This window comes from Mixophyes fleayi, chromosome 1 (assembly GCF_038048845.1).
Source record: "Mixophyes fleayi isolate aMixFle1 chromosome 1, aMixFle1.hap1, whole genome shotgun sequence".
Lineage (NCBI taxonomy): Eukaryota > Metazoa > Chordata > Amphibia > Anura > Limnodynastidae > Mixophyes > Mixophyes fleayi.
Window position 1 is genome coordinate 189,421,633 of NC_134402.1, and position 25,085 is coordinate 189,446,717.

Genomic DNA, 25,085 nt, shown 5'->3' on the forward strand with positions numbered 1-25,085 from the left:
AAAAAGTATGAAAATGTAAAAAGTAAACACATAACAGTAATGGGATGGAAGGATTTTTACAAGTTCCAATAAATAAAAACTGGCATTTGGTATATTTGTCTCTAGTTCGGGAAGGCCTAATTCTCCTTTGAGTTCACTGTTTGTCACCAAGGATTAATTTTATGTGTACGGGGTATGTCTATTAAATAACGAGATTGTGATTCCATCTAGTAAACAAACCGGTTATAACTGCATACGTAGTAGCCTTGAACCTGTCTGAACCTGCATGACAAGCTGCAACACACTATAACGTTCAGTTGACTGTGAGTCGCCATTTAGTTTGGTTGTGTTTTCTGTAGAGTGCTGAAAAAATGCTAAGTTTAAAAGTTGAACAACATGTGAAATTAAATTTTTTAATAAAATTGCACAAAACACCAACAGAATGTTTTCAAATGCTTACTAGGGCCTATGGGAATGATTGCCTGTCTCGTGCTCGTGTGTTTGAGTGGCACAAAATATTTAGCGAGGGACGTGAGAATATCGAAGATGATGAACGCCCTGGATGACCTTGCACTTTAAGAACCGAAGAAAATGTAGAAAAAAATCAGTCAGGTTGTTCGAAAAGACCGCCGACTCGTGTTCGAATGATAGCTGAATCCGTGAACATTGGATAAAGACACCGTATGGAACAATTTGCGTGAGGATCTTAACATTACGAAAGTTTGTGCAAGATGGTCCCAAGGGTTCTTACACCAGAGCAAAAAGAACGTCGCAAGGATTATTGTTTTGACATTCTGCAGAAACTTAACACAGATCCAAACCTGTTTCATAAAGTAATTACTTGTGATGAGACCTGGATCTTCCAGTACGATCCTGAAACCAAAAAACAGTCAATGCACTGGAAAACAGCGTCATTACCAAGAATGAAAAAGCTCGTCAAAGCAAGTCAAAATTCCAAACAATGCTCATTGTTTTTTTTCGATATCGAGGGTGTAATTTTGGAAGAATGGGTTCCAGAAGGCACAACAGTTAATCAGCATTATTATAAGGAAGTTTTGCAAAAGCTGAGAGAAAGAGTCAGAAAGAAACGGCTGCAACTGTGGAAAAATGGTTTCTTTCTTCACCAGGACAATGCGCCTGCTCACACAGCACTTTCTGTGAAGCAGTTTTTGACCGACAAACACATTACTACACTTGAACATCCTCCATATTTGCCCGATTTAGCACCTTGCAATTGTTATCTTTTCCCAAAAGTTAAATCAGTGCTTAAAGGGACACATTTTGAGTCAGTTGATGGTGTAAAGAAGAAAACGGCAGATATGTTGAAACAAGTGACAGAAATTGATTTGCTCCATGCCTTCGACCAGTGGAAAACAAGATTACAGCGATGTATTAGTGCAAATGGGGAGTATATTGAAGGGGAGAAACATTAAATTTGTAATACCAATAAATAAAGGTGAGTTATTTAATCAGTCTCGTTATTTAATAGACATACCCCGTATAGTTGCAATTCTCATATATCTATTAACAAAGCCATTGAGTTTTGTCATTAAAATATACCTGAATTGACTTGTGTTTTTTAGTTTGAGATATCTAACCTGATGTTTGTGCAGTCTATATTGTGATATCTCAGTCAGAACCTGTTCCCTTCCTGATTGCTCACCTCCACCAGGAAATCAAACACCCGTGCATATAGAGCCTTAGCCAGGGCATCCCGGGTGTAAGTGGCTTGCTCCACATTTAGAGTGACTGTGATGGACTCTGAGCGTCCTCCCCATTTACTGTCCATCTTTCGGCTGGTGAGTTTTCCATTTAGACGATCTTTGTCTATGCCAAGCAAGTAGGCCGGAAAGGCCAAGACTGAAACACAATGAGATAGGACATGAAACAATATGATTACTCGTCCACAAAGGCCAAAGTTTTATTCCAAAGCAGCTAGAGAAAAAATATATTTTAATATTTAATAGCACATTTTATACCACAATCAAATCTTCCTTTGAGTTATGCTCTTTTACATGTATTATATATACCATTGATGTATTATATATACCATTTGCTATAACTTCAAATATGTTTGCCAAACTGGATTAATACATTTCACCTACCTAACTTAAGTCTCCAGATACATTTAAAATTATTTCTTTCTGGCATGAAGTTTGGACTTTGAACATAGTTTTTCATAGATAACTGAAAATAACTTCAATATAGACTCTGGCAATGTATTTCCAGCAGCTAATAATGAATTCTTTTTTTTACATCTAATAATGATAATAATAATTATAATAATAATAATACTTATGGATGAATTGTATTAATTTCTGACTGATGATTACAGTCCAATTTAAAGATTATTGTCACTAAACATGATCCACTGTCATATTCACAAGCAGAATTTGCATGACTATAAAATCCAAGTGGTTATTAATTTATATCAGTCATACTCTTTAAGGGTAGCCTTACTGCATGACATTTTGCATACATGACGAGCACCTGGAAACTGTATGTGGGTAGACAAGACAGTATTGACACATGCTGGAAGCTTCTCTTTCTATCAGATGGGCACCGATGCCAATGAGATGCATGGCTTACAAAAAGCCAGGGGTCGGGTATCCACGGCGCTTAAAGATTGATGTTTGCATCAAACTTTTGTGTTGGTAATTTCTATAAATCTCAATAGGGCAATTTCATGTCCCCTTAAAAGATACATTTAACTCATAGATTTGACTGACTGGAACTAGAAGGCTACATTTTTCCTCCCTTGTCTTATTAATGTAACATGTCGCTTTCGGAAAGAAGGTCTGACAAAGTGCTACTCACGGTCAGTACATTCTATCATAGCGTAATTTCCCTGCTCTTGGAAGCTGACATTCCCCAGATGCAAGATGCCCGCCGTTATCTGTAGGACCAGCTGCTGCTCTTCCCATGTAATACCAATGACTTGCATGGCGTTCTATGTGAACACCAGACGAGGACAACGCCATGAACAAAACATGAGAGAGAGAAAGGAGTTATGTTCATATAGCACATATTATATACATATTATTGATATGCAGTAGAAGCGAAAAATACTTACCATCATCTCAAGGAAATCACTCTTATCATTGGTCCCATCCACTTTATAAGTGTCAGACTGATTTAAGTAGAAATAGTAATCAGGAGTCATGATGCCCAGATTTTGTTTCTGTTCTTGTGATGCTCCCTCTATCAACTGTAGATGTCAAGACGGGGTAACGGGTCATCCACAGAAGAGAAAATACACACTACATTTTTTTCCATGTACATTTAAATGTTACAGCACAATCCTGTCATCATCCTGAACACTGGAAAATTACTATACTGACAAACTCATAGTGATACTTCTTAGTCTTAATATATAAAGACTTCAGGGTACACTGTAACAGCAAAAATGTTCTGTAAATTTTATTTACCTGATAGAATACATGAAAGTTGCGTTCGCTCTCATTCTGATTGACAACGCGGGATTTTTCCAGAAGAAAATTAGATATTTTGCCTCCATCAGGTTCCCCCCCACGGCTGAATTGTATCTCAAAGTATTTACCCTATATAAACATCAAATTTGTTAGCTGTAAAAACTTGTAGACATTTTGCAGGTCTTTTACTTTTGCGTCATGTTATACATGCCTCTGTAAGTTACTAAATATTGAGGGTTAGTTACTATTAATATTATTTGCAAATCTGCATAGCCCGCTGTAGCGGTCATAATTCCGACACTGGAAATGGCGGCACTTAACCTGTCGACATGAACACGTGGGCAGGCTATTTGCCGACAGTTCCATTGTGCTGACAGGTTCACAATGTCGATAGTGTGATTGATTGGCTGACGTTGACAATGATGCTAATCACAGGTTAAGTGCCAACAATTCCAGTGCAGGAATTGCATACTCCACCCATATTGGCGACTTGCCAGAATTGCAATTTGATACATTTACCACCTAATGTGCTTTACATTTCTTTCTCTGCCTAGAACACTAATTTTACTCATTCATACCTTCCTAACACATTTATTTTATTTCTCCAACTTTTTTTTACATCACTCTGTTATGCAGTTTATGTAATTTGTAATCATGTTGAATGTTGTTAAATTACTTTAAATATAATTATACATATTTGCAGAACACTGATAACGTTATCTGTTTATAAATCCAACATTTCCACAACTTACAAATCGACTTGAATTGTTGTTTCTGACTGTCTTAGCATTGCCAAATGCTTCCAGAAGAGGATTAGACTGGAGGATTATGTCTTTAACATGCTGGAAAATAAAGACATATTGTGAAATGTGATTTCTATAGCTGTATGTGTATCTGAATGTCCATCACTGCCATGTAATGATACAGTAGCACATTTTTGCACACACATTTTATGGAAGGAGAAGGCAATCAATGGCTTACACAAATTCATGTAGAATGTGTTTGACATTGTCAGAAACAACTAACACATAAAAAAATAAACCATTCAACATCATGGATTTAAAACTTCATAAGAAACCACAGCCATTGTACTTTCTGTAAAATTGTATGTTGTTAGCATTGCTTAATTTATAGAAAAGGTTTGGAACTCAGATTAAAAAAAAAACAAGTGGAGCTCAAATGTTAGTAGGACATTAAAAATTACTTTAAAAATGAAACCTGTGTTCCTGTGCATTCAAGCACAAATTAAGCCCAGATATTAGTACATAAATCTACAAGGATGAATGAAAATGATGAGTTTCTGAAATGTTACAGATCAGACAGTAAAATCTTGCTCATCTATAGGCGAACCTCTTATTAGTATATCATGCAAGTCCTCTGCTGTTCCTCACTATTTTATCCAACTATTGCAACTATTCCAAGTGTTTCTCTGTGTGCACTGTTGAACACAACTCTTAGGGGGAATTCAATTGTAAAAATCCGCACTAGGTGTCTCCGGAATGGCCATAGAAGTAACACTTATTTTTGCTTGCGCCCCATAGAGATGCAACCAAAAATGAGCGCCCAATTGAATCTGCCCCTTACTCTCTATTGTAAGCCCCAATGAGCTTCATCTGCAGCCCTATCACTTATTCAGTTAGAGTTGGAGCCATGGGTGATGCTTGGCAGTTCATAAAATGGAGAATAAGACTGAAACCTCTCAGAATTGCATTGTCTGATCTAGCCTTATATATAACTTTAAAAAGCTAGAGGAAAATCTAGTTACCCCAAAGTTATATTGAATTGTCAGATTTATTTGTTATAGCTGTGGACCTTGAAGTGTTACCAGTCACTGCTGTATATATATATAGTTAAAAAGCAATGTATTTAGTAAAAGTTGCAGGAGTATGTATACAAGCCAAACAATAAAGTAATCTGAAGATGGAAAGTGCTTTTAATATCACAAAATGTCTCAATTCTATCTTAATTAAATAGAGCCACATAATGACTGATGAACATTCAGGATACCTGTACTTTGCTGCCTCCTCCCGACACTTTGGATATATAGCCCATGATGTATTTAGCAGCCACAGTTTTTCCTGCTCCACTTTCACCACTAAAATGACAAAAGTAAAATATAAAATATATATGGTTACTTTCCTCACTAATCATTATACCTATAAAGAGGTCTATATGCTAAGACAAGTATGGAGGAAAGAGTGGCGCATTTCCACTCAGTCCCTCTGATTGGCTGTCTGGAGAGGGGAGTGCCTAGAGGAGGAATCGGGGTTGAGCTACAGCTTGCATTCGTTATCATGCAGAACAATTCCTACACATAGCCAAACATGGAGCACTTTGACTACGTTAGTACATAGATGTATATGTACATTGGTTCATAAAGCACAAAATGTTACTAATGTGTCAACATTGCAGAATTGTAAATACTCACCTCATCTGAAATTGAAAGTATTACAATCCAAAGCTTTAAACAGTCATGCTGGAGTGCAATAGTTGAATCAAGACTACATTAGCCCTCGCATTCAGACCTTCTTTCCTTTATCCTAAACTGTACATCTGTCCCTGTTATCATGTTGTTACCACATCTTTACATATGACCTTACCTGACCCTGACTAGCAGCTAACTCAGCAGGAGGGAGTTCATAATTGCAGCTGTAGATATACAGTATCAACCTGCTCAAATAAGAGAACAAGACATATATTTAAATATATCATTAAATTAAAAAATGAAGTAGATGGAAATTGGCTTCAGATATATAGGAGACTAGCAAAAGTGGACCAGTGGTTGCCCATGGCAGAATGGATTGGCAATGGATAATGGTTTTAGATGTGTACATGAGGGTGGAAATGAGGAATGTACAGCATATTATGTGAGGGTATCGCTGACATAATGGGCCTGATTCATTTAGGAAAGGAAAGCAAAAAAAAGAGTGACTTTGCACCTTGGCAAAACCATGTTGCATTGGTGGGGGTGGTAAATCTAAAATGTTGGGACAGATTTATAGTTGGGTTACGGTATGTCCTAGATCAATTTACATTTCAGCATAAAAAAAGCTATCAAGTATTTGTGTGCTACATGAAAAAACAGCCAGTATTTTCTTTACGTGCAATACAATAAATTAATTAATTTGCATTGTAACATGGTTGGTCCAGGAGCAAATGTACTCCTTTTTATGCCTTAATTTCCTTAATGAATTTGGCCCAATATGCTGAACATTTCACTTAGCCACACCCACCAATACATGTTTTATATTAGAATTGCTGACTGAGCCCTAATTTGTCTAAGTCCTAAAGTCCTAAATAGCCAATCATGTGGCAGCAACTCAATGCATAAAAACATGCTCAATGTTTTCATTTATTGTTAAGACCAAATAATAGACTGAGAAATAAATATAAGCTAAGTGATTTTGACCTTGGAAAGATTTTAGTTGCCACATTAGGTGGTTGAGAATCTCAAAAACTGCTGAACTCCTGGGATTATCATGCATTCATTCATCCCTGGAGTTTACAGAGAATGGTGTGGAAAACAAAACACATTCAGCGAGCGGCAGTTTTATAGGTGAAAATGTCTTGTTAGAGAGATCAGAGGGGATTGGCCAGGCTGGTTCAAGCTAACAGGAAGGAGACAGTGACTGAAAAAACCATGCTGTGTGATATACAAAAGAGCATCTCTTAATGCACAGTACATTGAAACTTGAAGTGGATGGGCTACAGCAGCAGAAGACCACACCAGGTTCCACCACCTGTTCTTGAAGATCAACACTGAAATTCTAGCATAATCTCACCTGATGATGACACATTGGTTCTCTCCATCAATCAGCATATTGCGATACATGTTGTCTGTTAATGCGTAGATATGTGGGGGATTCTCATACTGAGCCTGAAAAAGAAATAAATTCACAACTTGACATCGTTTTTAGTACCATCTGACAAATAAAGCTGCTCCATATACAATGTATTTTATAATTACTTTTAGAGTGCCTTCTCCCAACAGCAAACCCTTTTAACTACATGTCCTAGTTCACTTTCATTAATCTCCAATTTTCTCCACCAGTCGCTGCATATGAGATTTTTTTTCATGAATATATAAATAAGACAAGTTAAAAAGTATGGAATGTCACATGTATGGGATTTTGGTATGCAGGCACTATAATTGTATATATAAAAATACATATATTTTAAAGTGCACGCACACCTTACATAACATATATAGATACACACACACACACACACACACACACACACACACACACACACACACACACACACACACAACTGTCTAAGAGCAGGGATCATTGCTCCTTAGGACAGATACACATTGGTGATTGTTTTGCACTTGTGGTATGTCCTGTTCAAGGTGCAGTATCTGATGATTTCCTGAATGCTTGACAGGTCATAAACAGAAAACAGTTTGTACTGACATATTGTGCATGAAAATTAAAACACCCTCATCAAATCTTCATGGACAAAACATACACAAAATAAAACATAGAAGGAAGAATGACTTACGGCCCCTTGATATAATTCGATTTCTCGGTCTGTGAAATAGGGCATCTGCTTAAATGGATTAACAGAGATTAATACAGAACCTATATATGTCTGGTTGCAGAGTGAAGGAAAGAGTTAAAATTTTTAGATGTACATGTTATGCAATCAGATATAATAACAAGTAGTGAAAAAGTATGTGAAAAAGATACAAAGTTCAGCATCACATAGCAGTAAATGCTGCAGTAAGACACAATGATGAATGAGACATTTTAGTAACAAAAACAGGAATAAAAACACAAAATGTAATACCAATTTTAAGAGGTAATGAATGAAATAGGATCAATCCTAAATAACTATATTGTTATTTGAGAAATGTACAGACATTTTCCAGGTGCATGTGAACAAAAGGAAGTTAAATCCAATCAGGAGACAGTTCAGGCCCTGGAAAGAAATCTTGCACATGCCCACACAACGTAACAGACCAAACAACTTTTCTCCAGAGCAGCAAGATCTCCTCTAGCTGAAGTTTTCACTCATACACTAAAACTATTTTTCCAACAAATCTTTATATGCAAAGACCACATAGGTCTTGTCCTAGATGGGTAAAGTTGCAGGGGTAGCATTCTATATTAAATTGTTCTTATTTTGTATATTCTGAATCTATTATTTATACATTCTAAACATTTAACCAATGGCTCAATTAGCTGAATTAGTTCTGTGTATTTATCTCACACAGGTGAGGTGGAACCATGAAGCCCTCTTTCAGAGATAAGTTTTATAGGAGAAGGGACAGAATAACGTGTCCTAGATGATCCTAGAAATGTAAATCTGGGCCTGCTGTTAAACAGAGTTGTCTCTAATTACTACCCTCAATAATTACACCCATACACCTCTAGTTTACCCTGAGGAGAGCTGAAGTTCCGTGAAAGAACTCAGTGTACCCAGTAGAGTATGTAAGTCAGCAAGAATAATATGCTTAAATGAGGTACTTAGATGTACTGAGAAATAGAAGAACATACTCAGTGACATTGAAAGAGAAGTCTCCATATGTGGTCCCTGCAATGCTCTCAAAGCACATCAGCCAAAAGAAACTTTGCACTGACACAGGATTGGGGACGTGCTCTGGCCTGTGACTGCTGCAGACATTTTTGAATGGAGAGGAAAGGAACATCTAGTTTTTGTGGACTCTTATTCAGTGTGGTTTGAGATTGACTACCTATTAGCCACTTATGAACAGAACCATCACCACCTGCTGAGTGTGCCTGAGGAAGTTCCTCCAGCAACCAATCCAACTATGGTTGACCTTGAACTCATTCACACTTCACAGGAGTCAAAATCTGACAGACCCGTGAACATACTTTCAGACTCAAGACTATCACTTGTCCTGCCTGACTGCTCAGGTTGGCTTTTGGGCAATCATTAACCAGTGACGTTTCCTATCATCACGAGGTCTGGTTGGGTATCTAAGCCTAACCCGAAATTCCAAGATTTAGTAGCTTAGTGTTACTTCTTCCATGGCCCTTTCTCCCATTAGCTTGCAGCTCCATACTATCCCACTGTCACTCTAGGCCAGGGGTGGGCAAACCTGTCCTCAAGGGCCATATCCAGTTCATGTTTTTAGGATTTCTGTCTGTAGAAACAGGTGGGATAATTACTGACCCAGCCAAATAGATTAACTCAGCTGTACATGATTAAAGAAATCCTAAAAACATGAACTGGATATGGCCCTTGAGGACAGGTTTGCCCACCCCTGCTCTAGGCCTAACCTATTGTATATATCTAAAAGGGAAGGTTTAAGATGTTAATGTATGACCTGCCAGTGCCTGGCAGGAAGTGAGGTCATTCATTATGCATGCTGGGAAGTTCCTGTTCTGTGTTCTGCATTCTAGTTATTTTTGTCATGCTGAGTAAACATGTGTTGTTTCACTCCTGAAAATTGTGACTCCAGTCTTTCTACACCCACAACAATCATCATTGCATATTACTGAACCAGCCCTCAAGTACCTGTATGATATAAGCCTCTTCTGAGACACCTAGCTATTTCCAAGGGGCGTGCTACACTTGCGTGAACATGCTTTTACTGTACCCAAGTTAGAATTACCCATCCCCAACCCGCATTTCCTAACGTAAGGGGACACAAATCTATGATATAAACAAATCTAGATATGGACTCATATTTGTTGCATGAAGATGTATATATTGAAAAATTTACATATGCCCATAACTTTTTGGGCCTGAGTCATTAAGGAAAGTAAGGCAAAAAGAGGAGTAAATGTTTTCCAGGACAAACCATGTTACAATGCAAGAGGTGCAAATTATTTTATTACTTTGCACATAATTAAATACTGGCTGTTTTTTAATCTAGCACAGAAATACTTGATAGCTTTCTTTTTACACTGAAATTTAATCTAGGACATGCCCTACCTCAACTATAAAGCTGTCCCTATATTTTAAATTTACCTCCACTTCCAAAGCAACTTGATTTTACCCAGGTGCAAAGTTACTCTTTTTTATACTTTGCTCACCTTAATGACTCAGGCCTATTAAGTGTAAAAATTAACAGGGTAAGTGGAAATATGCACTTATAATTGTTTAACCTCATTTGGGTCCAAAATGAAATATAAAGTGGCTAATTCTGGTCACAAATATCCCAGTTTTTCATTCCAAAATGAAAATCATGGGAGCCCTAGAGATATTTCATGTGGTACACTGTAGCAATATATCACTGCAATCAGCCCATCATGACATGTACCCAAATGCAGTATTCTACATGTATATATAGAAATAATATTACCTTGACAGACTCAGTGGCTCATGTTAAGTTGAACCCAAATTGCGCTCTTGTCATAAAATACTTCTAGACAAGCACATAAAGCACTGATTTCAAAATTAGTGGTTTCTGCGCATGATCAGATGTAAAAAGCACCAAGAATGCCAAGAACATAATTTGCGTTCAACTTAACATGAGCCTCTCAGAATATACTGATATATTTTGCAGACTTTTTCATTCTTAACAACCATTTATTGCCAAAGGTTGGATTTTTCTGACCCAGAGATTTCAGCTGGGTCTTATACTTGCCTGACAGAAGCAGGGATTGACTTCAAAGTGAATAACAGTACCAATCGTGGGGGTAGTGCATATCATAACCAGTAATGAATGTTAATCCCTCCATCCACTCTACAAGTGTAACACACTGCTGAAATCTCAGGCTGAGAAGTTCCCACTGATGCTTATGACTACCTGCATTTGTTGATCTTTCCTTCAAATAATTTCTTACAAAAATTCTGTTATTGACTATTCAGTTTTACACATGCCTCTAGCGAGTGTGAGCCTTTATAGAAGAGTCAAAGTCCAATTTCATCCCTGATTCATGTCTACAGGAACAGTCTCTGGGTTGTTAAAAGGGGATATTTACATATTTTTTTTTGAAAAGAAAAATTTGTATTATTTTCACAAGTCAAATAGTTAAACAAGAACAGTACAATGTATACAATGAACAATATTACAAAGCATGAAAGACAATTTTTAAAGTAGAATCGTATGATTTGTAAACATCTGGGGTAAATGTATCAAACTGTGGATTTTGCAAGTCGCTGATATTCGGCAAGTTTGCAGGAGAAATTTAAAACAAGTTTTGCCTTTGAAGACATAGCCATTTAAATGTCCCCTGGAAAGTCACCGAATATCGTCAACTTGCAAAATCCGTAGTTTAATACATTTACCTGTGGGGGTAAATGTATCAAACTGTGATTATTTCAGCAATTTAAAATTGCTGCAATTCGCGAGAGATAACCGGCGATTTTAAGTGCAAAATCGCCATATGTATTAAGTAGTGAGTTTTAGTCTGAAATACCAAATCATCTCTCGTGATTTGTGGCGATTTAAACCCGTGTTTAGCTGAAAATTGCCATTTTCAAACCAATACTCCTTTCTGATTGGTTGCAAGTTTTTAATGGAAAACACGCATGATTTTGAGCTCACTAATATTATAAAAAGCAAGGTACTTACTTTTTTGAGTTGATAGGGGTTTCAGGAGTTAGAGAGAGCAGGTGACAGTGTTGGAGAGAGTTTAATGTGTGTTGAGGAGTGTAGAAAGTGAGGTTTGTGGTTTTTTTTTTCATTCTTATATTGTTTAGTTGTCCTTGTTTGTCTTATTTTGTATGTGTTTATTAATATTTTTCTTTTGGTGAGTGTTGTTTTTTGCTGTTTACTGTATTTCCCCTGTCCTTGGTTTGTGAGTGTATTTATTTGTTGTTTTGTCTTTCCCCTGTGTTTTTATTGTCAGTCTATTTCTTTTTTTTGTTTGTCTTTTCCCTCTGTGTTTGTCTGTCAAGAGAGGTGAGGAGGCTAGGGAGAGTGGAGAGGAACTGAGAGAGGAGCTAGGAAGTGAGGAGGAGCAAGAGGAAGAGGCAGACTCTTCTGTGGGCAAAACTAAGTACGGGCAAAATGTGTGAATTTGTTCTGCTGAGAATTGTGCCCTCATACACAATTTAGTCCCAGTGTATGAGAGGATTTTGGGGAGCCTTGCAAAAAGACCACCTTTGATAGAAAAAAAGCAGCTGCTGTCACAATATATGGGACTCTCATTGTTTAGAGTAGGACCATCCTATTAGCAAAAGCGCCTTGGCGTGGCGGATGGCTTAAACATACATTTGCAAATGTGTGCAACAAAGACTTTTGCATTTTTATCTACAGTAGAAATGGCAGATCTGTTGCTGGCTATAGCAGTGTGCTGGGGGAAAAAATGTTGTGTGTATGTTCCTTGCAGGATAACCCCACCCTTTCAAGCACCTGTTATGGCCTATAAATTGATTTTAGCAGCTTCCACTTTTGTAGCTGTCACAATAATGCATAGTTGCCTACTCTTCCGTAATGTCCAGGAGACTCCCGAATTTCTGGGAGTCCTCCCGCACTCCAGAGAGAGCAGGCAAACCTCCCCAATCCCAAAGAACTCAATAGTAAGGTGGCGGGGGGGGGGGGGGGGCGCAGAGCTTATGATGCGAATCACGCCCCATTGTGGCCCCGCCCCTACTGTAATTGGTTCCCAAAAAATTGCTGGTAATGGGCCAAATGAAGTGACCTGCAGGGCCCCGCCCCCAACACGCCCACCTCTCCCCGATCTCCCGGAACACTAATTGCCAATGTTGGCAAGTACGCAATCATGTGATGCTGTTAATGCGGTGGCCCAGATTAAGAGAAGTATTGACAACTGCTGCAAACGCATCAGTTACATTAAAAAGAGTAAAAAAGAAGATGGCAGAGGAGAGGCGAGCAGCTGCTGAAACTGGAGGTGGGCCTGCTCATATGATGACCTACACATCTTATGAGGAGGAATTCAAACAGTTAATTCCTACTGAGCTCCTCATGGGCATCGACGGCAGATCTGTGTCTCAAACTAAGACTGGTGAGTACTCTATAATGTTTATCCTTTATGTTCAAACAGTAATTCTACAGCATGTAAGTGTTATTTCTGCACATTGCAAACAGAAGTCTGAGCATTTGTATTTTTCTATTTTTTTTGTTGCTGAATGTTTTTGCACATGAAAAATATAATAATATCAAACAATTTACATTGTTGCACACACAGCCTTTGCCCAAAAGCAGACACCCCCAGCGCAAGCAGTCCCTACCCAGAATTAGGATGACTCCTTGCAAGGTAAATCCACCTATGTTGTAGTGGTGGGGGAAGGGTAAAAATGCTATGAATCATTTTCCTGTAATGAAAAGCACCTGTAACTTTTGTACAGGTAATGGTTATTAATGTTTTTGGTTTTTTTCAAAGGAACATCCCAAGCCCAAGAATCTAGTGGCACAATTGGAGACACCGAGGATATGGATGCCGCAGCATGCTGAGTCTGCACCACCAGTCTCTCCTGAAAATGCACTACCAAGCCAAGGACAACAGTCATCTGCCCCTAATTTGGCTGAATCCATACGCCAATCTAGTGAGGTGCAGGCGAATTTGGTTGCCTTCCACCAGGACTCTCTGAGTGGGATCCAAAGGCAGCTTAGGAAAGGTTTTCGATATTTGTGGAATATACAGGACAACCAAATGCAATTATGTACCACCATAGAGAGAATTGACAATTCATTGGTGCAAACGAATAGTGGTATTAATAACCTTACAAGGGCAATCCGTGAGCCGTTGTCAAAATTAAATTCTATTTGTGGCCAAATAATGGCATTTTACTACTCCTGTGCAAAAACAAGGCACCGCCATGAAAACTAGTTTCGTCCCCAGTTATGCGAACATTTTTATGGGATGGTGGGAACATATGGTTATATGGAATAACCCCACCATAGGGGCGAACCTGGTTTCCTGGCAGAGGTATATAGACGATGTGTTGTTTATATGGCAAGGGGATGAAAATTCCCTTGCCATATTTTGTGAAGGATCGAACAACAATGGTCTTAATATAAATTTGTGATTTTAAAAAAAGCAAAAAGGAAGTCCATTTTTTAGATTTAAAGATCTTCGTAAAAGAAGATAAATTGTGTACCTCCAATTATGATAAACCAACGGACTCCAACTCTTATATTTCTGTGTAAAGTAATCATTATTTTAAATGGTTAAATGATGTTCCAACTAGTCAATTTCAAAGAATTAGGAGAAATTGCACAGAATCACATATTTTTGTGGAGCAAGCAGAGATCATGAAAACACAGTTTTTAACGAATGGATATAATGAAAATCAATTAAATTATAACATTAAAAATTAATTCATGATCAAGATAGAAGTTCTTTGTTAACTACTAAAGAAGAAAAAATCAAAATAGAAATGAAACAATGGAAGTCTCATTTATTATACAGTACAACTCACATTATAAGTCGATTGAAGGGGTCATTAAATGACATTGGTCATTATTAATGAGATTCCGGGTTTAAAGGATATTATACCGAAGACTCCTTATTTAATATATAAAACAAAGGCCAATTTAAAAAATTATTATTAATGGCTTGTTCCCGGGTGCATCGTCCAGCCGCCTCAAGCATTGTGCCCCAGGCTGGAAGGGGGTTTCCAGGCACTAGGAACCCCCCCCCCCCAGCAGACATATGAGCATCAGCACATTTATGCCGGAGTAGTACCATTTAACGATACTGACTACCCCGACAGTGACTACAACATGACAACTCCGAAGACTACTATCCTGACCTGAAGAAAAAAAAACGACTTACCATGACACAGATGAAGTGATGCGACAACCCAATGTGTTGCCAACTGAGGAAAATGACGTCACGTCAAAACGCAACTCCTCTTAAAGAGCCAATGGGCGGACCTGGCTGCCATTCATCATCATCATCATCATCGTCATCATCTATTCATTTATATAGCGCCACTAATTCATCTTCATTCAATGTAAGTATTATTTTAGGGGTTAGGAGTTAGGGTTAGGATTCGGAGTTAGGGTTAGGGTTTGTAGTTAAGGTTAGGGTTGGGGTTGGGAGTTAGAATTTAGGGCTAGGGTAAGGGTTAACCTTACCTTTGCAAGCCGGGTCCGGCTTGTAAAGTTTGCTTGTGCACAATCATCAACAGTTTTGTATGTGAAACTTAAAAGTACATTTCTTGCATATTCCACGTGTGTGCGAACAATTATTTCAGAGCATGGTCAGTGAATGAAGCAATGCTAAGGTGGATGCATATGCAAGTTAGGTGCCAGTAGGCAATGTAAGAACACTAGGATTGTGCCTACTGAGATGAGGATCTTATCTATACTCATGGAAGGAATGACCCTGAGTTTAACAGAAATATCATACTTAAGGAACTTCTGAACAGAGAACATCTTGGATATATTTTTTTTATTGATGTCAACATGAGAAAAACAAAAGCTGACATAGTAGGCTATTTTGCTAGACATACATACAAGTTCTTTCCTGAGGGTTCTCACATCCACAATTTTTACTTGTGATGTGACCATATTCAATTATATAATACAATTATTGTTATGTGGGTTATACCAATGATCTAAAACAATGCAAAATAAATTAAGAGATCTATTATAAATGTGATCATCCACATTTTTACTGGTTGCTGTATACTGATACTACTAGTTGTGACCTTCTGGTCTGTTTCTTGGTCGAATCTGACCCTAATTGTGTCTGCTCCTTTAGGCACTGTGAGTCATATTTTTGATTTTAAATAATTAATTTAGCCTATCAACATAAAAAATATGTGGCAACTCTTGAATTAATATAAAGAAAAAGGCCACAAAATAAATAGAAAATTATCATTGAAAGTCCAATTAAAAGCCAGATTACCAACTAAAAATTATACATTTGCTCAATTTTATTAGTTATCCATGCTCAAAAATGCACATTTGCTGAATATGATAGCAGTGTAACAGTGAAGGACAAAAATATTAAACAGCAATACAAGAACATGGAAAGTTATAGAACAACAGGGGAGCTTATTGTAAGACAATTCAATTACATAAAAAGTTAGTGATAGTAGACTGGGATTCAAATGATTAGTATGAGATCTCACTACTAAATACACTGACTAATATATACACACACATCTATGATCCAAATAATTGTTAATGATGAGCCACCAACCTCATATGTGATTTATTTTTTTGCACTACTGCATATTTATCTAGGCTGGATTCATTAAGGACAGTAAAGCAAAAAAAAATAAGTAACTCTGAACCTTGACAAAACCATGTTGCATTGGAGGGGGAGGTAAATTTAATATGTGAGGACAGATTTATAATTGGGGTAGGGCATGTCCTAGATCAACTTTTAATATCAGTGTGAAAATGAAGCTATCAAGTATTTGTGTGCTAGATTACAAAACAGCCAGTATTTAATTATGTGCAAAATAAAACACTAATTTGCACCCCTTGCATTAGAGAACATTTACTACTTTTTTTTTTTCAATATATAAATCAAGTATTTGCATTCTACATGAAAAAACAGCCAGTATTTTACTTATGTGCAAAATAACATTTGCACCCCTTGCATTGCAACATGGTGTTGCCAAGGTTCAAATTTACTCATCTTTTCGCTTTCCTTTCCATAATGAATCAGGCCCTATGGTTTTCTTTTTAGATTAGCAAAATAGAAGCTAATACTTTTCCACCAAGTCTGTGCACAGAAAGTGACACAGATCTGAATGACACATTAGTAAATCATTTTTAAAACACTGATATATGCAAAAAAAATTATGTACATTATGTTGACATATATTTGTGCTTTCCTGTTGGATGTGTCATAGTCATAAATAACGGGCTGCACAAGGCTACCTCTTCCTTCCTCCCCTGTCTTTGTCTTGTCCATTTAAGGACTCTTGTTTGTATAAACCACAGCTTCTCTCTTCAACTTCTCCCTCCCACACAAGCAACACAGCTAATTAACACAGTGCACACCCTATTGCTATGCTTTAAATGATCTTATGATGGTGCAGTTAATATTTTCGATGTTGTGTGTTCATGAAAAAATGAAAAACATTAAAAGGAAACATTATTACGTACATGTATATTAAGAGCTCTCACAATCAGGGTCCTCTCTACCCTCTGCCACATGCCTGCACCTTCTCCAACAAACTTTTATGTCATTATCCATTTCTATATATGATTCTTATTATTTATTTATTCATAAGGTAGCACAAATTCTGTAGTAGCAGCGGCTGGACCTTAGATTGGTGTTTTTTTATACTGTGTACAGCAAATCTTCTGTAATGTAACTTGTATCTCAATTTTATATAAAATAACAAAACAAAAAAATGACCTGTCAGACCGCTAACATAATTACTAATTAAATAAGATAAACTAACCTTTAAACTAATTTTAAATAGTGAGTCCCCCAAAGAAATAGTTCAATATATATGCTTTATGTACATAAGGTTGGGCTAGGGAAGGATACAAAAATGTAGTCATCCATGTATCTTTTCTTGAGGTTTTCCACTATGGCATCCTCTGTGATTTTGGAAAGAAGCACCATATCATCAACTCCACTTTGCTTGACATTTTGGCTCTGCCAATGATACCTTTCTTTGCTGCCCTAGAAAAATAGAGACAAAATAGAGATATAATATAAGGCCATTTTGAAAGATTGTGGTAAATCTTGTGCACGCTATGTTCAAGTTGTCCATCAATGAGGGAAGACATTCATTCAGCTAAGCTGCAGAATTAACTCTATCTGCCATCCTCACATCCTCCTCCATCTTCATTTTTGTGTGCCAAATAAAAAATGCTGATGCGTGTAAGTAGTATACTTTTCTGTTTGTAACACTCTCTTGGTACAGTGAGATTTCTCACCACAGCCTTGTTTGTGCGGAGTTTGTATGTTCTTCCTGTGTTTGTGTGGGTTTCCTCTGGGTGCTCCAATTTCCTCCCACACTCCAAAAACATACTGGTAGGTTAATTGGCTGCTGACAAAATTACCACAAGTGTGTGTGTGTGTTAAGGAATTTAGACTGTAAGTTCCATTTGGGCAGGGACTGATGTTACTGACAAATATTCTCTATACAGCACTGTGGAATTGGTGGCGCTATATAAATAAATGATGGTGATGATGATGATGATGAAGTGTATGTTGGCCACAGTAGTGTGCCAGCTGCTACAGCGTTCCTCAGGACCACCCATTATGTCAATCATCTGGACAGCGGTGCTCTGTAAAAAAGGTATGTGTCAAATATTGTCAGGCATGCGGACAGCAGTTTGAGATCCGCTCTGTACTTAACATCCCACATAATAATTTTATTGCAAATATAAAACTTCTTAAAATTTGCAAAGGCTGTGAGAGATTATTGCAGTGGTGCAAAGGAGTGTCATCCTACAGGTATAGGAGTGTTTGGGGGATATACAGGAGTGCCAACTCAGTTTAGCTCCTTTACCCAATGAGTTTCACTATCCTTGCCAGTTAATCTTGTCTTGTGTGAGCCCCACCCAGCTTCATCTTTAATTCACTTAGATTGGGGATTCCCTTTCCCTAAACAGAATGACATACTAATCTTCTCACTCAGGTCACCACTGTGATCTTCTGGCCTTTGTTGGTCTGAATTACAACTACGATTGAAGGCTGTGACTTGGACTTGCATCCTCCAGAGGCTTCAATGGATATTAAGCACAGACAGATTTATCTGTCGGAACAACTATGTCCGAACATTCATGCTGAACCTCCCCAGTGACCTCCTAACAACTCCATTGTGACCTCTGCATCCCTGTACCTAAACAGGTCTGAAGATATATCCACAAATTAAGTGCTCTCACAACTTGGGCCTGCACCATGCAATCTACACTTCTTGTTGGTCTGAAGTAAATCTGGTATCTGTAGCTGTGACTTTGCATGCACTGTCTGGATGTCTCTACAGAAACATGACTTTATCTGTATGCGCATCTGCCCTCTATCATACAGTATCATTTTTGGTGGTCCAAATCACAATGAGATGTAAGGCTGTTACTTGGACCTGCACCATCCAGAGGCCTTAATGGACACCGGGCATGTTGTCGCATCTACACCCTATCATACCTGCAAAAGGCCCCAGTGACCTTCTAGCATTGCAATCCTGGCCTCGGAGAGCTTCCCTCATGAAGTTCGCAGTGAAGAGTCCACACTATGTTAATGTGAAAGGCAGCCTGGTAATGTGTCCACCCAACTGTAGCTTCCCTACAGCTCCTGGAGCTTGCATGGAGCACTGAACCCCATTGGGCCATTTTGGGGCATAAGTGACATCACTCCTCTGCCACATTAAGGCCCTCCCTCTATCTTGACATCCTCACCTCATCTGCTATACCCTCCTACACCTAACCCTTCTGAATTTTCAACTACTCCAGCATGGGCCCTCCAGTTACAGGACCTGCCTAAGCTGCTGGACTCCACAATCCCCCTGCTCTTGCATCTCAGTACAATGCTCTCAGTACTGATTGTCCACTCTGTTTTCTGTGCACCTTAAACCATACAACACTCCAGTGACTCTTCTCCTTTTTTATACACAACAGACAAGCTCCCCATTTCCTCAAGTGCTACCTCAAAATTCACCTTTTCAAAAGTGCTCCCTCAAAATTCAGCCCCATCCTAATAAAAATCTCTCCTCACACGCCACCTGCCCCTTTGTACTCCTTTCCCTCCATCCCTATTGTCTATTTGCTACTACTCCCGATCCTAAACAACTTTCTCCTCTTATTCCACCTAATTCTTCCACTCAATTCCCTTCAAGTCTATCATCTTTCCAGAGAGAAATCTGTAGAAAGAGTACCACAGGACACTACAAACAGAGATTTGACAGGCTGAGGGAAGCAAAAAGACAGTGATTCTGAGGAAAAGAATAGAAAATAGAAGCTGTATGAAATTTTCATTATATTTGTGTAATTGCATTATCATCATCATCATCATCATCAATAAGAGATAGTATATATTCCGAGGCCCAGCTGCCATTAGTCAGCTTAAAGCAGCTGCCTAGAGTACTTCCCCATTTTTCCCATACAGTAAGTGCACCATGTGGTGTCAACCAGGGGTGGATCCATAGGACCACCCCCTAGAATCTAACACATCCTGGACTACCAGGAAGTGGAGAAGAGGACTGTCATACAGGGGATTTTCCTGTTCAACAAGGAACTTCTAGGCAGCCTCTGCACTGCTTCTATTGGCTGAGTGACATCACACAGTCACTCAGTGAATCTGAGCACAGACATACCTCCTATCTGCACTGCTTGAGCCTTGTGTGTAAGTGTGTATGTGTATGAAAGACAGTGTGTATGAGAAATGTGTGTGTGTGTGTGTGTGTGTGTGTGTGTGTGTGTGTATATGAGAGACATAAATAACAAACTAAAAATAAAAATAAACTTAAGCACACAAATAAACAAAAAATAAAGTTAGAACACTTTCACATATATCACTATAAATTGATAACCTGCTGATCCTAAATGGGGATTACTCTAACATATCAAATGCAAATTATAATACTTTATAGGGAGTGCAAAGGATATGGACTTATAAGGATTCGCACAAAAAGCATGTAAAAAATGTATACATTTAGTCAATATAAAATCAATAAAATATAATGCACATTCAAATTCATAAATCACAATACCAAGCTGAACACTAAATTAAAGATTATCTCCTAAACTGGCTAAAATTTTAAGCTTCTTACAAGAGCATTTAAAATTAGGTCACTGGGCTAACTGCATTTATTTCCTTTAAAATGTTCCTAATTTGCTAGCCAGCTCATGGCCACAGATGTATCTGGAACAACAAAGTCAATCTTTTGTGATGAATAATATTCCCAAGTAGTACAAAATTTCCAGGTCTCTCATACGCCATTTTAGGTGTTTTCCAAGTTCCAAGTGCCTTTAAACAAGTGCATAACGTATAAACAGGGACTCAAACAAATAATTACAAAATGTGTCTGTTGTTGGCTTATTGTAACAAGTTGTTTTTTGTTACCTAACATTTGGAACCCCCTCTGAAAATCCTACGCCTGCCCCTTCTGTATCAGACATCAATGCTTCTAAACACCAGTGCATCTGTACTGCAGCTTTGCCAAACAGCTAGGTGAAAGTAGGTGTTAATATTTTAATTTTACAAAAGTCAGGTGTGTGTGTGTGTGTGTGTGTGTGTGTGTGTGTATAAAGGGGTTGTGAAGAGGTTCTTGGGGGGAGAAGGAAGTGGTAGGCTGCCCAGGGCACCTAGAAACTTTGCACCAGCCCTGTATAATCCTAAAACATACTGTACATTGAAGTGCATATTATCTGTTACAAAAAAGAGAGAAACTAATACAGTCTTATATGAAGAGTTACACTGATTTATCTTATGCCTAGATTGGTAGTAAAAAAAAAATGTACAAAATATTGTAAAATTTATTTTACATGGGCTTGTACTCTGTTATGTGTATTACGGCGCCCCGGTTGTGATACCAAGTTCGGATAACATTGTTGGCCTCTACATCATGGGATCGGATCTAGATCTGCAGTAAGCCTGCTATAGCACCCATACTTTCAACCAGGAAGCTTGTGTGAACTCTCCATATGGATCACATGAAGTTAGTTGGAATGTTTATTCTTTTGTCCTGAAGGCCTATTCAACAAATGGTGAAGAGGCAAAATGCTGGTGTTTCTCTCTCACCACATGTTTTAATTCATGAAAGGGTTCACGCTGAAGAAAAAATAGATTTCTCCTGCATTAACATAATTACCGGCACTTACCGCTGTCCCTGTAGACCTCTATGGGGAAAACAGTATTAGGTAAAATACTTAGCATAGGAAAAGCGAAGCTTTTTTGCAGCAATGTAACGTCATCTCTGGAGCCCCGGCATAGTAAATTGCAGTGATGCTTATTTATGTACCGCTACGCTTTGCAGCAGTACATATTGAGAGCTACTACGCTGGATCTATAAATAGACCCCTGTACGTAAATGACATCGTATTATGTGCAAGATGGAGAGGAATCTATTGTAGCATTTATAACAGAAGAGTTTTGAGGACAGCGTAATCTCCCAGTGTATACTATTTCAGGATTGATAGACTGTTACTGTGGGGGATTCCTGCCGATACAATTATCTTTTCACAATCGTAAATCAGTGCTAGAACTATAGGTGATGGCTGCATAGGATTTGGACCAATTCATTGCGCTTTTAGAAACCAAGTAGGAGCCACATGTATCTATGGACACAATTTATTATTTTATCAATAGACATTGGGAGCGACCTATAGATTTGAATACTTGTTTACCGTGGCTATTTTCTGTGTTGCAAATAATTAACATCTCTGCGCTACATGAAGATTGAGGTGAATGGCTGTTTCCAGCGATTTACTGACCTAAGATTTAATTTTAAAGACACCATATTCCATCTTTAGGGTCTTTTTTTATAAGTGAATATGTTCCAAGTATTATCAGGTGTATTGTGTTGGTGCAAGATAGTTACTATTTAGACTTTGCCATGACAAGATCTGGATTGGCATAAATGTGTTATTTATATGCGCTATCAACATTTTTTACATGTTTTTTGGTTAACAGTGTATGCTATTTTTATATATTCTAATTTTCTTTGATCTTGAGCACTGGATTATGTATTGTGTTACTATATTGGTATTGTGGTAGTAAGTATCAGCAACCTATTTTTTTCTAGAGATGGGCGGGTCCGGTTCTCCGAGAACCGAACCCACCCGAACTTTGGGTATCCGAGTACCGAGCTGAGCAGCTCGGTACTCTCCCGCCCGTTCCGAATCCAAATCGAGGCCGAACGTCATTGTGACGTCGCCGGATCTCGGGGCTCGGTTCTCGCGATACTTCAACTTTATAAATACACGCCTCCACAGCAATCCATCCCCATTTGACAGAGGGAGAGAGCAGGGTGTAGTCATAGGCTAATTAGAGCAGGGACAGAGAATACAATATTGTTCTTGCAATTGCTCTAACCAAAATCGCTAGTGCAGAGAGGAGGATAGAGGTTTATTATTTTTTCTTCATATTTGGCACTCCCCAGCACTTTTGGGGTGTCCCCCATAATTGTGCATAAATATTTCTGGCTGTCAAAAGTCATTTCTGTCAGCAGTATCTACTAAATAATTTTTAGCACTCCTCAGTGCTTTTGGGGTGTCCTCCCTAATTGTGCATTAATATTTCTGGCTGTCAAAAGTCATATCTGTCAGCAGTATCTACTAAATAATTTTTAGCACTCCTCAGTGCTTTTGGGGTGTCCTCCCTAATTGTGCATTAATATTTCTGGCTGTCAAAAGTCATATCTGTCAGCAGTATCTACTAAATAATTTTTAGCACTCCTCAGTGCTTTTGGGGTGTCCTCCCTAATTGTGCATTAATATTTCTGGCTGTCAAAAGTCATATCTGTCAGCAGTATCTACTAAATAATTTTTAGCACTCCTCAGTGCTTTTGGGGTGTCCTCCCTAATTGTGCATTAATATTTCTGGCTGTCAAAAGTCATATCTGTCAGCAGTATCTACTAAATAATTTTTAGCACTCCTCAGTGCTTTTGGGGTGTCCTCCCTAATTGTGCATTAATATTTCTGGCTGTCAAAAGTCATATCTGTCAGCAGTATCTACTAAATAATTTTTAGCACTCCTCAGTGCTTTTGGGGTGTCCTCCCTAAATGTGCATTAATATTTCTGGCTGTCAAAATTCATAACTGTCAGCAGTATCTACTAAATAATTTTTAGCACTCCCCAGTGGTTTGCGCTCAGAATGGATTCAAAGCAGTCCACATATGATCTGAATGAGCAACCAGGTTCTGTCACCAGTCCTGATGTTAGTGTTCCCAGTACGTCATCTGGCCAAGGCGATGTCAAACAACAGAGTGTTTCCAAATTAGTGCAAAAAACAAAAAACAAAAAAAAATTTACTGTATTGAAGCGAAAAAGAAGTGTAACTGAGCAAAAGTTAAGTGACGATAAAAAAAAAATTGCAAGCATGCCATTCTACACACGCAGTGGCAAAGAGAGAATGAGGCCTTCACCTTTGGGTATTAGTGGCAGATCCCAAAAAGTTACCCAGCCTACAATTGGTGCACAACTACTGTTACGCGTCAAAGCCGAGCTGCAAGATAACAGTGAGGCATTACAGGAGAATATTTGCTCTGATTCACAAATGACAACAATCCCTGTGGAGAGTCCATCCAACAGTGGGATGTCTAATCGTGAGCATTCTGCTGATGTGTGCCTTAATAGCCCGAGTGTAGCCGGTGATACCCAAATTAAGGATGCCACTTTGGAATTAGAAGAGGATGAGGGGGAGATTTGTGTAGGCGACGAGGGCGCTAATGATGATGTTGATGATTATGATGCAGACAGATACCAAATTGCCGTTCTCAATTTCTATTTATATTCTAGATTATATAACGGCTGAATAGTTTTCTATTTTACTCCTAGTGAAGAGAGGATCTGATGCAGACAGATACCAAAGTGCCTTTGTCCATTTCAATTTATATTGTACAGTATATAACGGCTGAATTTATTAGTATTTTATACAAGTGGAGGGGGGCCTAGAGAGACAGAAACCAAACTGGCTTTCTCCATGTCAATTAATATTGTACAGTCTATAATGGCTGAATTTTTTGTTTTTTTAAAAAAGTGGAGGGGGGCCTATAGAGACAGAAAGCAAACTGTCTTTTTCCATTTCTTTACATATTTAACTATAAGTGTAGGGTGTAATATACATCCAAAGACGATGGCTGCATTGCCAATATGCATAGATGGAGAGGAAGACAATCTGTTTTGTGTGTAGAATAAATGAAGGCC

General features: G+C 38.2%; 1 protein-coding gene across 1 annotated transcript in view; it reads right to left on the reverse strand.

Annotated features, from left to right (window-relative positions):
* Positions 1-25,085, reverse strand: part of MYO1F (myosin IF) — a 112,144-nt gene that overhangs the window by 39,418 nt on the left and 47,641 nt on the right. Inside the window, exons 2-10 of the mRNA XM_075204673.1 lie at positions 17,759-17,896; positions 7,917-8,006; positions 7,193-7,287; positions 5,418-5,505; positions 4,163-4,252; positions 3,408-3,539; positions 3,053-3,187; positions 2,797-2,929; positions 1,643-1,839 (exon numbers count right to left, since the gene is read on the reverse strand). Coding sequence (XP_075060774.1) covers positions 1,643-1,839; positions 2,797-2,929; positions 3,053-3,187; positions 3,408-3,539; positions 4,163-4,252; positions 5,418-5,505; positions 7,193-7,287; positions 7,917-8,006; positions 17,759-17,896 — 1,098 coding nt within the window. The remainder of the gene's footprint in view (positions 1-1,642; positions 1,840-2,796; positions 2,930-3,052; positions 3,188-3,407; positions 3,540-4,162; positions 4,253-5,417; positions 5,506-7,192; positions 7,288-7,916; positions 8,007-17,758; positions 17,897-25,085) is intronic.